The sequence below is a fragment of the Empidonax traillii genome, unplaced genomic scaffold, assembly GCF_003031625.1.
Source record: "Empidonax traillii isolate 1590-97213 ecotype Southwest subspecies unplaced genomic scaffold, ASM303162v1 scaffold15:size5535645, whole genome shotgun sequence".
In the NCBI taxonomy this organism is placed as follows: Eukaryota; Metazoa; Chordata; class Aves; order Passeriformes; family Tyrannidae; genus Empidonax; species Empidonax traillii.
The window spans coordinates 5,411,739-5,427,109 of NW_020955208.1; the positions used below are offsets into that span (position 1 = coordinate 5,411,739).

Sequence of the window (15,371 nt, forward strand, 5' to 3'; positions counted from 1 at the left end):
GTTGTCATCTTTTCACTGCTTGGCCTTGAAGACAAAGCACAAGCTAAAAATGTTTAGTTAGACCAAAGCACTGCAAACAGTGAACTCTGAAATCACCACAATCATGCAATTAAAAATATCATTCTGTTTGAGGATATGCAGGAAGATAAAAGTCTGTGAATAAGTGTGATACTTTAAAATATTTTCACATAATCTGCTTTTTTTCTGATGTCCCATGTCTCTTCTGAGGAGACAGTTTATTACACGGAGGCAAGTGGGCAACGTGTCAAGCAACTGATGTGGTTTTGTTGAGAGCATCCCACACTGAGTCAGGTCTACTGCTGTTCTGTGAGTGCAAGGAAGTACCACAAGGTAGATCTCTTGCCAGATCCCTTCTCCCTGCAGTTCTAGAATGTGTTTTCAGGCATTATGACTCGTGCCATTCCAGGAGAAGCCCCCTGGGCCTTGTTTTATGTGGGGGCAGTTTGCTCGAGGTCTACAGGGAACCGGGTTGAGACTGTGTCTCTTTGTAAGGGAAAGCAAAGCAATTCCTAGAGCTGGGCAGCTCCTGGGCCAAGGCAGACAAATGTAGTGGTGCCCATTTTGAAACCAAGGGAGAAAAGGGCAAGATTTGTTTCACATGACTGAAAGACCTGACTTACACTATTGATGACACACCTTCTGGAAGGCACAGACATGAAGGTGCTCTGTGCCTCTGGGTATCCTGAAGGGATTATCCTACGATACCTGGGATCACAGAGGCTGGGACTGGTGACTCAGATGGCCCTACCAGCTTTACCTTGTGTTTTCCTTTTTGTAATACTCCATCTTCCTCACTTCCTCACTGAAACAGAGTGAAATCATATCAACATGGATCCAGCAGATTAGTTGTACAAGGTTCCCACCACCCTGACATTCACCAGCTTTCTAATCTTGTGGTAACACAATCCCCCTTACAAGTACAGGCTGAAGCAGCCCTCGCTCAGGCCGAGGCCAAGGGCTGCAGGTTAAACTGATATCCAGGTCCTGCATTCCACCAGCTCCTTGTAGCACTATTCCTGACATTCCCAGGGCCTGGCAGCCCTCCATTCAAGGGTTAAAGGGAAGTTGTAAGCAACGGTTCTAAAACACTTGGAAGAATCTCCTTGAATCAAAACCATTTCATAAAAGGCTCTCTGCCAGGCAATAAAATATTTTTGATGGACTCTTATTTTATCATTACCCATGTAAGAAAAATGTATTGCAAGAATCCCAACACAATTCAGGGAAGTAATCATTTGCAGATTTAGTAGGCATTCTCAATTGGCAAAAATGAAAGATTTATTGTAGGCATGATGAAACAAAGAGCAGTTGTGCAAACTTTACTGAGCTGGATTATGAGAACATGCTTTTTCCATTTCCCACTTTTAAATGCCTTGGATGCAGTTTCAAAAGAAAGATCAATATCAATTATTTAACACTGCAGCTACACTGTACCTGAGTGTAGGATCTCTTCACACATATGTTATCTGTACACAACAATAAAAGAAGCAGATCTGGGGAAGACACTGCTATAGACAACTAAAGCAGACTTTGAAATAAAACTCCTATTGTTCTTTGACTCCACAATCAGCCCAGGGATGTAAATAGAAAAGTCAGGCACTGACAAATGTCTGTGATGTAAATGCACAGCTATTTGAAATGAAGCCACTTCTGACTTACCCAAACACAGAAAATACAGGTGTCCTTGAGACAGAATACAGGGCACTGAATTATTTATAACAGCAGCATTTTCTTTGAAAGCCACAGTACAGCCGAATAAAATCGCTGTCTTGCATACCCTTACTCATGTGAATAATGCTCTGAAGTAGAAGAGACCTTCTGGTCAGTAAAGGTGCACAGCCTCACCCTGACTTTACCAAATAGGTGGAAGAGAAAACACTTTGGGAAGAAAGAGGTCTTTTTCTTGCCTTTTCTGCCAGGCCCTCAGTGTGTGACTTCTGTCACTTTTTGGCTGAGTCACTCTGGGCTCAAATTCCCTGGTTAAAATTCTGGGGTTCTTTACAACTACACCAATTTAAAGAGGGACAAAAAGTAGCAGAGTAATTTGACTTACTTCAACTGTATCTAGAACTTGGGCACACGAGTTTTCATCACACAGGAAATGCTGTAGGCAGGAAAAAGCCTGAAAGAGCTTTGAGATTCTCAGCAGAGAGAATGACTAGAGATGCAAAATAGCATTATGGATGCGTTATGTTATTGGCTTCGGTACCTTGCTGTGATTATTCACCCTCACTGTTCTCCAGAGAAATTTATTTCATTGCACTTGTAAGGGAAAGGAGATCCAAGGTCAAAATTTCCAGAAGCGTTCACAAAGTTTCAGTAACTCCGTTCCACACTGTCGGGTCTGAGAGGAAGAGAACTTCAATTTCAGCAAACAAAGCGACCCAAAACCAGGCCTGCTTTTGAAAATCCTGCTCCATGTCAGCTGTCAGATGCCAGAAAGTTACATTTTGATGTATTTAGTTTAAATAACATGTTATTTTTTTTACTAGGTCCATTTGCTGAATGAGCAAGTGAAGGTTTCAGAATCTGGCCCTCAGTGCAGCCCAAGATAAACACCCTGAGCTTTTCATTTCTCATCCCGTGTCAAAGGCCAACTGCTGCTGGTTTGCCCCAAAGTAACAAACAAATGCATCACATTGAGCACTGACATCCAACTGCATAAAAGACTGTATAAAGTTTTTAATGTGCACTAAATTCCTTTTTCTCCCCTGAGAGTACACTATACAGCCTCTGTGCTGCCCACAAATGCAGATTAACATTTCTATTAAATGACATAGGTTTCACTAACACAGAGTATTAAAATGTATGGGCCTAATAAGAAACATTAATAAGTATATCATTGGCACAGTTTTTTAACAATATTTAATTTTACTGCTTTTTAATTTGACCGAGCTTCCTGCCAGGTGATAGAAACTATTTTTCCTTCTTGGGGTTAATCACTGTTCGGAGAGACTAAATCACTGAGAGTTCTGAACAATTCCATACCATTTTTAATAATCCCCACGGAACACATGCAAAGAAATAAAATAAAGCCAAGCCCTTAACCTCAAGAACACAATCACAAATACTTTGTTCAAAATTTTAGAACTTACAAATTTTCCGACTTCTAAATCTCAGAATCACAGAATATTCTGAGTTGGAAGGGACCCAAAAATATCATCAAGTCCAATGACAAGATTAATAATATTCAGAAGCAATTTTTTTTAAATTAATTTCAGGAGGGAAAACCCTTCTCTCTCTGCTCCTAGATGTTAGATAACTGCAGACTGCCTTCAAATCACTGAATACAACCTCCTTTCCCAGCTCTTCCAGAGACACCTCACCCTCCCAAAATGATGCTGGACCCTGCAGAATTACAGTTTTAGGACCCAACTGCTGGACACATCTTTGAGATACTCTTGAGCTGAATTCAGACATTCCTACAGGAAGTAGGTTGTTCACAATTGTATTTCTTGCTCTGTAAAACTTATGACTAAAGTGGAGAAAGCATCTGACTGGATGAGGGTGTATCACTTGATCTTTACTACTGTGCAGATTCACACTGTGAAATCAAGGGATTATTCGCTCCCAGACAGGAGGCACAGTGAGAAAGAAACCTTGTCACACTTCTGCTACAGGGGAAAGGAATGGTGAGCTACAGAAATCCTGAAGTTACTGCAAACCCAGTGCTTTGAGGATGTAAAGCCTTTCCCTTTTTGCTCTTCAGATGTGATTATTTGATAAAATCCATTCATCTGCATGGCTGAGAAAGTGATCTTGTGGTGCAGCTGGAATAAATTGGGAGTTAGGAGGCTGTTTGCAAGATATCTTCAAAAGGTGATGCCCCATGAGAGGTTTATAGGTCTGTGCTGAGACTGAGGTTTGAATAAATCTACATGTGGAGATTCATCCAGAGCCAGGCCACAGCAGAGCTGGAAATAATTCTGAGTGTCTTAAAATGAGAAAGAAACTTGTCGAGTTTTGTGGGATAAGAGAATAAAGATAAAAACATGGTATCGAGATGTTTTTGTGTGCAAACTGGGCAAAGGGAAGGGAAAGGAGCCCAGAAGAAATTTGCCAAAAAAAGACCTGGGAGACATGCCTAGAACTTTGTCTGGCAGCCAGACATCGTAGGTCACAACTAATAAATTTCACTTTTTGAAGCTAGGCATACTTCAGCCTATATTGTTCGACAAAGAACATGAATGACTTTGCTTGGCCTTGAGGAGTTCTGGGACAACTCTTCTGTGTTCCAAATTGGGGCCAAGCAGCACACACCCGTTTCTAACACAGAAGTGTTCCCTCCCTTTATGAAGTCCTCCCTCTGTCAATCAGACCACTGTCAGGTATTTTTCAAAAGCTCAGTGTTTAGGATTCTGACAAACATCTGCGGCTTTGTGGGAAAATGGATCATTTTCCTTGTATTCAAATTAGGTCACAGTTGAAACTGTGGTAAAAGAATATGTATTTCAGTAGCCAAATCGAAACACTGAAGAATGAAGAGAAGATAAATCAGTCCAGGATGAGCTGAAATATAATTGCTTGGGGGACTGCACTAACAAAGTAAAAACACTGAATAAATCAAATGAGGAAAGCTTTTAAACAACAAAAGAAAGTGTCTTTTTAACACTTTTTCATTCTAAAATGGAAAGTAGTACACTTTTTTAAAAACACCAATAGTAATAAATTCCTCCAGTCCTGTTCACTGTCCCTCCATCATTCTGTTTTCCAAATGGAAGGTGACTCCCATTCACTAATGGTTTTCTTCTCAAAGCTCTACTGTGACACAACTGGTTGAAAAAAATGATGGAATACCTTGTAAAATTTCTAACACAAAGCATGGGAATGAATATCCATCCTTTTGTCACAAAGCTACCTGTTCCCTAAACCACTGCCTGCTTAGTCCTATCACCTTACCTTCAGTAGATACCACCTATTGTTAGTGGAAATTATCCAACACTGTGAGAACCATAATAGTGGCAATTAATTACATTATATCCTATGGCAGGCAGTTTCATAGGGCGAGCACTCACTGTGCTGTGGTGATATTATTGTTAATATCTCCCCTTTTTTCTTATTTAAAAGACTGAACAGCAATACCTACACACTGTTACCAGATCTGTATAAATACATCAGGAAATCTTCAGGAATAGTACACTTTAACCAGGTCCCAAGCTACTTATTAACTTATCAAGTCAAATGAAATAAAATCTCGTGGAATTAAACGTTCTTGTAGGATTAAGAAAGTATGTATTTGAAAGCCCCCTCCATGTGATTTTCATGCTATACCTCTAACTACCATATTCCATTTATCAGTTCTCTTCCATGTCCTGCATAACATTTTTAAGGCACAAAACTGAACTTGAAAACCATTATGGGTGCTGGCAGCAACAACTGGAATTTACTTGATTTTAATTTATTTAGATTTACGCAAACAAAGAAACCTGAAAGCCTGCCAGCCACACCTAATTCATATCAAACTGCTGGACAGTAACAAAAAAGGCAGCCAGCCCAGCTTGGTCAGAGCACAATTTCATCTGGGCCAGCATCCTACACCATTTTTCTATTAACCTGATAAAGCAGATGCACGTCACAGAATGTGCTGAAGGGTCAGCAATCCCAGGACTGAACTGGGAGGTTGATAATCCCTCAGGGAAAACCCTGGCAGCTCCCCCCTGTGCAGCTCAGCTCCAGAAGCCCCCAGAGGTTGTGTCGGACCATTGGACTCTACTTCCCATTTGCATCTCTTTCCTACTGCACTGAAACATGGGACAATCCCACTCACAAGAGAATCTGGGCCCAATGATTTCTACTGCTTTTGCTCTGCAAGATCTGCCAGTGTGGAGTTCTCTCTGGACAGACAAGAGTTCAAACTCACCGGGTGGTTGGCCATGAGCTGACATGGAGCCAGGCCTAAAGCCCGTTGCCAGCCTGCCCTCCAGTGCTGGGGCAGGCTTAAACCCATTTGTACTGTCCTGGAATCTGCAGTGGGCTTTGTAAACAAACACTGTACTTCCACAAAACCACTGACCTGCTGTCTACTCCTCTAATCAGAGTGTTTGTAATGCTGCAGTTCCTTGACAGTATCGGGAAATGCCATCAGAGACCTAATAAAAAGAGAGATCTCTGGTGAGGCAGCTTTGATAGAATGGATGTTTCCTACTATTGACTTCAAAGGAAAGAAAGTGAGCCTAATATTATTGCTGTTTTTGTAAAGCACTTCTTTGGCATCAGTGCATTACACCCTCCATTCCAAAAGCTGAAAACACTTTCCAGACTTCCACAACATTCCCTCGAGTCAGGCATGGAAACTCATTGTTTAGGTGAAGTAACTCAAAAGCGTGTAAGCTGGTGCATGCAGACCTATTTTCCTCACAGATGCAGGGTTGTCCCTCAGATTCACCTGTGGCTGTAGCCCGTAGAGATCTCATTTCTCACCATGCATTGCGAGGCACACACTCCCCACAGATCTCAGACAGCATCATACTCACTATCTACTGAGAACACAGATTCCGTGCTGGTTTCCTTAGGAACAGAAGCAATAATACTAATCTGCTCAACAGGCCCCTTCCTCCTGTACTGCCAATAACCAGGTTGCTGCCCATGAAGTGTTACGGATGCAGCTGAGCCTTCTGATGAAAGCTTTCACATGTCCATGACATGTCCAACCACCAGCATCAGAGACCTGCAGTAAAAATAACAGGGAGTTCAGCCCCAGCGCTATCTTTTGTGTAATCTGTACAAAAATCTGTTTCATAGGTAAACTGCAAATTTAGTTTGTGTGATGTAGTGATTTGAACAGGAGATCTGCACTGGAATGCTGGAATTGCCTCAAGATGCCTTTAGGCAAGTTACTTATCTCCTCTGTCTCAATTTCCCCATGTTTAATGCAGTACCTATAGTGTCTCACCCTTAGGGATTCAAAAGAACCGACTACAAACAGCACAGGTGCTGAATTTCACTGTGTACAATAGAGCACCCAAATCAATCCATGGAGACTCCTCCCAAACTGAGTATTTTGCATACAGACATTAAAAAACCCCTATTCTGCTCTGAAGTCTCAACCATCCAGACAAGCACACAATGTGACAGACAGGTCTAGAGCATATGCAGGAGGCATTTTCCTTGAAATACATGAAGTAGAGACAATAAAAATAAATATTACCCCTATCCAGTTCTTTTAATGGATATCACATACATTAGGATTCCCAATTTCTGTAAATACTAACTGCATATGTAGAAATTACGTAAAGATAAATACATTTACCTTGATCCTCTCTGTGGAGGCCTCTGAGCACATACATAGGCAGTGATGGGAACATAATTTTCTACTCTTTATGGAGCCACAAGAGTGCAAGAGGGTAAACTAATAAGCCAAGAACAGATTTGTCCAAATCAAACAACTCTAGACAACTAAATGAGCAGCTCTATATTTACATTTGCAAGCAGAGGCTTAAACCAAGGATGCAATATCTGGAGATCAGCACGGTTCTACTCACCAAAGTACTCGAAGAACTGAAAGGCAGCAAAGACGCAGCTATGAGAAACTTTTTCTTTTCTTTTTCTTAAATAAAAACCATTTAAGCTTGCTAATTTTTGCTGTCTCAGACAATCAAAATTCCAATTGTCTGGGACATCAAATCTAAAAAAGCATGAAATTAATCTTCAGAAGTTAAAGTCTTAAAGGCATTGCATCATTATTTTTGTTGGATATATTTTTGATTATAATGCAGATGAACCCCAAATTTAATAAAACTAAAATAACATGAGTTAAGTATGAAACATAACAGGATATTGCAAAGAGATTAGGTAGTTTCCTTTAGACTACTTGCAGAGCCCAAGGAAAAACCGAACTGAGGGACACGATGACGAGAAGACACTGCTTAATTAGAATATTTAACGGAATATGAAAACAGAATACTCATAGTACCGGTTTTGGCAATGAACCGCAGTGAGCAGAATACGGACCCAAAACATCAGCAGTGCTCTGCACCAGACCCTGTTTTGCCCGTCGACTGTCTGTAGCAGAGAAAGAAGCAGGCTCGCTAAATTCAAACCAGCTGCAACGATGAGAGTGTTGGACTGAAGGAAGCTTACCTCATGAAAGTATTGTGGAAACTGCTGTTGGAAAGATAATAAAAGGATTAACTGCAGTTTTAGTGAACCATTTACTTTTCAATCAAAATGTCTCATGTATTTCCTGTTCTCAAGTAGCTTGAATTCCAAAATTCCTTTGTCTATTACAGTACATAGTAGCAAAGCCTGTCATAAGAAATTAATAATTTTACATGGAGAAGTACTCTTATGTATGAGGGCGGGGTGCTGCTCGCTGTTAGCTTCTCCTGAGCAGTTCAATACCTAGTCAGGCAGTAATCTTACAGAGAGAACAAAATCAAGGGCTTAAAAAGAGAGTACAATGGGTAATTGTGAACAGCGAAAGAAAATCTCCACTACAAATACCCAGAGATGTGAAGTTACTTTAACAGAGCTACAGCAAAAACGAAACAAAATCTCAGACCTCTATAGACAGAGAATGAATTGCCTTCTTAATTTGCAGGAATAACAGCACAATTATTACCACATCAAAAGAAAAGCCATCATTTAAAATGACATGACATCACTGCACAATGCAACACTGCACAGCAACCCTTATTTAAAGCGGAATGGAATTCGCTGGGCGAATAATCCCCACTTGATATTAATAACTTTAGGGAGCCGTGCTGCAGCTTTGGATCTTGCCCCTGCTAGATCGAGCCCTTTCCAGGGTAGGAAACCGAATTTGCAAAGACACGTTTTTCATGTGCTCTGCTGGATCCACTTTACCCCACGCAGGATTCCAGACTGTAACATTTAATAGGTGATACCTCTGCTGACAGTGGAAAAGCTCTTATTCTGGGAATAGGAGAGTTAACTCCAAGTTGAGCCAGTGGAAAGCTCCTACTTGTGATTGGGCCATTCCATGTATGGGCACAACTACAGTATCTGCTCCAATAAAACAGATCTTTATACACTCACAGGCCAAGGCTAAATACATATGCCATAAAGGCTGTCTGCAACATCAGATGCAAAGGTTTTTCCAACCTATTCACAATGTTAAACCTTGAGATGTTATCAAAAGCCGGTACTTTAATGCAGATGAAAATAATGGAAAGCAGGAAATTTTTAGCATTTGCTGAGATATTACATGATTTAATGTCTCTGATTTACTGAGCCTTCTGTAGGAATGGGAATGTAACATTAGAAATCCGCTATACAATACCTGTCAAATGCACATTTTGCAGGAAAAGAGAAAAGATCCCTCACCCACAGAGTCTACTAAATCTTTCAGCATCATAGGAAAGCTAATCAGCGCTTCACATTTTAAGTATTTCTTCTTAAAAGTGTGAGATAAAAGTAGGAAGAAGACTGATCTGTCTCCAGTTCAAAAAAAAAAAAAAACCCAAAGTAGGCTAAAATAAAATGTGTAAGTATGCTTTCACAGTTTACTTACCTATAATTTTCTGTTTAGAAAGAAGAAATTTGTATTATCCTTTGATGATTTATCACTTAATAAAAGCTATGCGTGGGAAGTTAAATTCATTCCTACTTTTACAAAATGTGAGTGAGCTACTTCTGGAAACAAACAAGTTGGTTCTTTGTCTCGAAGGAAAAAGAAACAGGGAAATCTTAGAGTGTTTCTATTTTATCTTGGACAACTTGATGGTATTCTCTAAGTATGTGCACTGTTTCCAGTATTATTTTAGGAATACCCACTCGACAGTGCAGACATTAAGATAATGTTTTTCATTTATCCAGTGGAAATAAAGAGATAATCATGACGATGATTTACAGAGAAAATTTTTCTCTGCAAAACAATACTGTTGTTTTCTTCCTTCTCCCTTCCATAACCATTGCAGGCCTGCAAGCTTTCTTCTTGAACAAATGAAAAAAAGTAAGTTTTTTCTATAAACATTCTTTCCTATTCCTCCATAGAAAGCTCCAGCTCGCCATGGAGAAGTTTGCCATGATCTAACTTTCTTACATGCATTTTCCATTCTATCATGCTCTGATCGAAACAATAAAATAGACATATAGCCGAAAATTCTGCCTATCAGGAACCACAACCTGCTCCCATAATCGTTCCCTTTGTCTGTACTTATTTGTGTGTGTGTGTGCACACGCATGTGGGTGTTACAAATAAGACTTTCCAAATTTCATGGCCCAATTTGGAAGCTTATGTCAAACTTGTTTTGCTTCATCTGTTTCAGTCAGGGTCTTATATCATTGTTGTTTCAAACATGTGGAAAGCTTAATGGAAGTCATTAACTTTTATTTTAGTTTGGCCATATTGTCATCATGGTGGGCAGATGCAGAGATGGTGTTATTCCCAAGATCCTCTTTTTGGAACACTGCTGTTGTTTACATCTTCTTGATCAGAAGAGAACAATGGTTTTTACTTATTTTTAAAGCCCTGTTTTGCAAATTAAAAAAGCCCCTAACAACCTTTGAAAACGTAATTAAATATATTCTTTTTATTTTTTTAACTGTTTAAAATCCTTTAACAAGTTTCTTTTTTTTTCCTAAGCTACCATTTGAAACTTTTGCACTCACAACTCTATGGGTTATTGTTCAGCAGAAGGAATGAAAAGAATTTCATTAGATGTGTTTTATGTTTCTTGATTAAAAATGTCACCCGAGGCTCAGTGACTTTGTTTTACGTTAAATGACGGCTGCGTGCTTTGATCATCACTTTATTAGTGCTTTAATGAATATTAAAAAAACAAAGCACTGTATTAAAACTTAAGCTCTCATATAAGGAAACTGAATCCCTTTTCCAAGAACTACAGTATTTCTTACTCAATCATTTCCTTCTAGATTAAGGTTTTCTCCAATTCCCCTTTAGCCTGCTGTAGACTAAGTTACAGGAAAGCATAACAATTATACTGGAATAAGATCGAAGAGAGAGCAAGAATGAGAGCAGAGCAGTTATGTTTCTATTCAAACAAATATAATCCAGACTTACCATGCACTTGTTTGGTTTTTCTCCAGAATGAACCCTCATATGAATCAGCAGTTTGTAACGAGCATTGAAGGGTTTATAGCGGCGGACACAGCCTGCCCAGAAGCAAGTGAAGTCCTCTCCTTTCCGCTGGTCAATGTGAGTCTTTTCTATGTGTCTGACCAGTTCGTCTTGATGGTCGTAAGTGGCACTGCAGTCAATCCACTGACAGACCTGTTTGCCACTGCTCAGCTCCTGTTCATCCCCGTCACTGGGCTGCAGGGACTTGGGAGACATGGAGGCGTTTAAGTGAGGCAGAGTCCCTTGAGTCTGGCTTAGCTGCTGGTGTAGGTGGTAAGGGGGAGGCAGCCCCTGGTGATGGTGGAAAAGATCAGCACTGGAGGAATAATCGTCAGCTGGTTCTTGTTTTAAGAAACTCACCTTCTGGGTGCTGTGCGAGGTGTTCTGGTGAGCAATGCCGGTACCATTCATCATAAGGCTGAGGCTTCCATTCTCCTCCACTTGCTGCATTTGTATCTGCTCACAGTCACCTCTGTCACAGTCAGCGGAAAGAGGTACAAGACATGCTGGAGGGGAGGGAATACTGCAAGGGTTTCCAGGCTGAGAGCAAGATTGGGGCTGAGAGGATTTTTGAGCACTGTGATGACTGATCTCCACAGGATGAGAGGAAATGCCAGCTGCATTAGTTCGCAGCCCATTCACACAGGTGACCAGTGACGTCTGCGATGTGCGGATGATCGCGGTAATATCGATCCCTTCAGCTGAAGACGGCACAACAGAGATGCATCTCTTCTTCAGGTTGCTTGTTTGTAGCCTGGCTGAGTGCTGAGGGGTGCCAAGTGACAAAGGACCCAGGGAGGAGCTGTGTTCATTATTAAACAAGTAGGATGAAAGTGAATTTGTAAAGCTATTATTCATTAGGTCTAGTTCAGGATGCAGACTACCGGAGGCTCTCAGCTCCATCCCCTCCGTAATCCTCCTATGCGTGGAAGCCTCAGACAGAACCTTATAATCATTCGGGCATTCTTGTTTAATGTGATGAGCCGGGTGACTTCCATTCAGGCATGGAGCAGTAGAATCTACTGAGTCTTGAAACCTGGGCGACCTGTAATACAGTTTTCATTAAGCATCGCTAACTACCACAGGATTTATGATTTTTGTACAAGACACAACACTAGTTAAGCCCTGCAGAATGGAAGCACTTGCTCTCTGCTGAATGTTGCCTGTCTAAAGCAGTACTTACACCAAAAAAAATCTGCAATGCTTCCCCTACAACCTGTGTAAAGGCAGCATCATTTTACATGGGATTAATTTTACGCAATGGGTTACACACGGAACAGACAATCTCCCCTCCACTGCTACAGGCAGTTCATCAATCACAATCTAGGCTTTCAATGCATAATAGATCGGGCAAAACAATAGCTGAGAATGAAGTTTGAGAGCTTTGGGCATTTTTGAATTATTCAAATATCGGCATTTTCCTCAGAGCACGCTGGGAAAATGCCTTGGCATTCTCGTTCACATGAATCAAAAAAGGCTGGCTGAGCTACGCTTACATGTCCGAGACAGACTTTCCTTCACTAGGCTAAAACAGGAGCAAGATCAGTGGGGAAAGACAAAATACAAAGAAAGAACTGCTCAATTTCAACCAGTGATTAAGAATCAATGAGATACCAGCTGAGTATTTACATCTTCAAAATACAAAGTTCACAGTCGGTAGATTTAAATTGGCAGCCCGTGCACTCCTGTTTCTATTTTTCATAATAAAGTGTGCATGGGTCTGTAAATCAAAGTAAGATTGTTCTGCAAAAGTGATTTTTCATCTTTCCTAATATGTGCTGAATCCTTTCATTCAGGAGGCAGAATCTTGAGAAATGCCACCTAGACTTTTCAAAAAAACACCGCATTCGGGAACAGCTCCTCCTAACATTTTCTTCCAAGCAGTTAGCAATTGGTTTATGGCTTAAAATAAAACATTTTATCTCAGCTATAAACATTTACTGTGGATGATCCAACTGTGTGATTTTTCTTAGGACCAGAGGGTGTTCCTTACATATCCCTAAAGCACGGGAGGGTTTAACCTATGGCTTCGCTGTGCAGCGATGTGCCAGACCCAGAAGAGGAAACAGTACATCTGTGTGCAGGAAAGCTGTACCTGAGCTAATAAACCCTCCAGAGAAGTGCCCCGTGGCTCTCAGGCTGACATGTTCCACTTCAATGAATTTCATGCTTTTCTGACGCTAGCACCACAAAAGCTGGAGAAAACCCAACCGTTTGGCAACTTGTGTGTGACACCACAGCTAAGGCAGATCTGACACATTTTAAAGCATGAAACACATATGCATAAGGTATTTTGGACATAAACATACATTAAACTGTGAAGCTGCTGAATAAACTGCATTTATTTTATACCTTAGATGATTTTATCACTATTATCCACCACTAACATTAAAATGGGAAGCTGGGACAACTTCTACAACTTCCCTGGTAACAGCTCTCAGAGAATGACCAATTAAGAAAAAACAAAACAATAATATAAAGCTTTAAAAATACTTCCTTCCTATGAAATTAAAGTTGTCAAAAAATGGCACCTGTTTGAGGCACAACTGGCAACAATGCATTCAGCAGTGACAGGTTTCTAAGCTCCAGCAGTTTGCAGGTAACAGGGCTTGATATTAAAAAACCGTTTAAGACTGTGAGAGAAATGAAATTCCCCACCATTCACTGATATAGAACAATCAGATTCTGCATTTGCCACCAGAAATTTCAAAAGAGTATATTTAAACATTTTAGAGGTTTCCATAAACCATTACTTATAATTTCTCCCTTTAGGTTTGCACAGTTGGTCTCAGGGTAAACTTAAAGCACCTGTTTTTGCAGATGGTAAATTTATATTAAAAAAACCCAAGCCCAACAGTATTCATACATTATTTTTTAACATTTACAGAACCATATGTCTGTAAAATATGTGGCATAAGTATACTTTTATGGCACATGTTTGGGAAACCCTGCTCTGCTTGCTCAGTAAAAAGCATGGTGTTTTAAACTCATTCTGAGAAAGGCTTTACACATGCCATGCCAGGCACAGTATTTCCTATTACTTAGTTTCTGCTGTACAAAACCTCTTCTAAATAATTCAGTTTGTATCATAGTTTAGTGGTCCCAAAGCCTCGGGCTAAAGTAAACACAACACATTTCCTACATCGTATAAAGCTAACCCAAGCCTTACATTTCAGCCTGTGATAATTGGTGTCATATTATTAAGCTTTATGTAAAGCTCCCATCTTGCCAGAAATCCACATGAGGAGTTTGGCTTTTGCCTAAGCTGGAGTCAGTGCAGAGTACCTGCAGGATGGATACAGTCATCCCTATCCTGAGAAATACTAGCTTCCCAAAACTCTCAGGAACATCCATCTGCACTTCCAGCACAGGAATTTAGTGAGTCAGGACTGTATTGCTGTGATGCTGCCATGTAGAATATGAGACACATGAAAGAGAGGAGTTTTGAACCAAAAGACAAGCTGGAATACCTTATTTCAGAAGCAATGATGGCACTTAATTCATGCTTCCCATTGCCACAGACATGACTTATCCATGCTCTGCCTACAAAATGATAAGCACAGGCTGCTTGTGCAGATCAGAAGCAAGTCCCTTCCAGGGACTGCAGTTTTCTCTGTACCACTGTATATTTATATACATTATATATCCCATGTTAGTTAGCTCTGCTGGGAGAATCTGACATTTCTTCTATCTCCTGATGTTTTGAGCGTCGAGTTGCTTAGTGTTGAGGTTGCATTAATGCAAAGTTCCTGTATTCCTGGCAGAATTTTGCCATCACTATTCTAGGGAAAGCCCTTAGTCCTGAAAGGGTTGGAGGGAGAAGGTGCACAGAAACAAAATTAATGCAGGAGCAACATAAGGTGCCTGGCATCCAACTCGCCGGGGGAGTCCTCTTTTACCCGCTGCCTATTTGCTCCTGCAGTGGCATCTTGCTGTCACAGTCAGGGATTAGATTCCAGGCCTGGCACCCCCAGGCTGTGCTGGCCCTAAGGATTTCATGATCAGTGGACAGCAGCCAAATATAAATGTCTATGAAATAAACAGCCAGGATGAGGGGATAAAGTAGAGAGGGACAGTGTAAGGAGCACTGTGTGGACACATGGATCAGCACAAGCAGCTCGGAGGGGCTTCCAGATAGGCAATCCTGGAAGGGAGTGGAGGCAGCAGGAGAATACGCCCCACAAGCCTCTCTCTTCATGGGGAGCATCCATGCACCAGGGCCGGACAGTCTGAGGGAACGGAACTGCTGCTTGAGCACATGAAAGCTGAGTGTAAGGCCTTTGAAGAGTAACAGCAGCCTCTCAGAGGA

The 15,371-nt window shown here is 40.9% G+C and overlaps 1 protein-coding gene across 4 annotated transcripts in view; it reads right to left on the bottom strand.

The window, feature by feature from the left end:
• The window catches only part of GLIS1 (GLIS family zinc finger 1), a 188,637-nt gene that overhangs the window by 74,623 nt on the left and 98,643 nt on the right, over positions 1–15,371 (bottom strand). For all 4 annotated transcript variants that reach the window (XM_027894760.1, XM_027894777.1, XM_027894750.1 and 1 more), the window contains one exon: positions 11,006–12,107. In XM_027894760.1, coding sequence (XP_027750561.1) covers positions 11,006–12,107 — 1,102 coding nt within the window. The remainder of the gene's footprint in view (positions 1–11,005; positions 12,108–15,371) is intronic.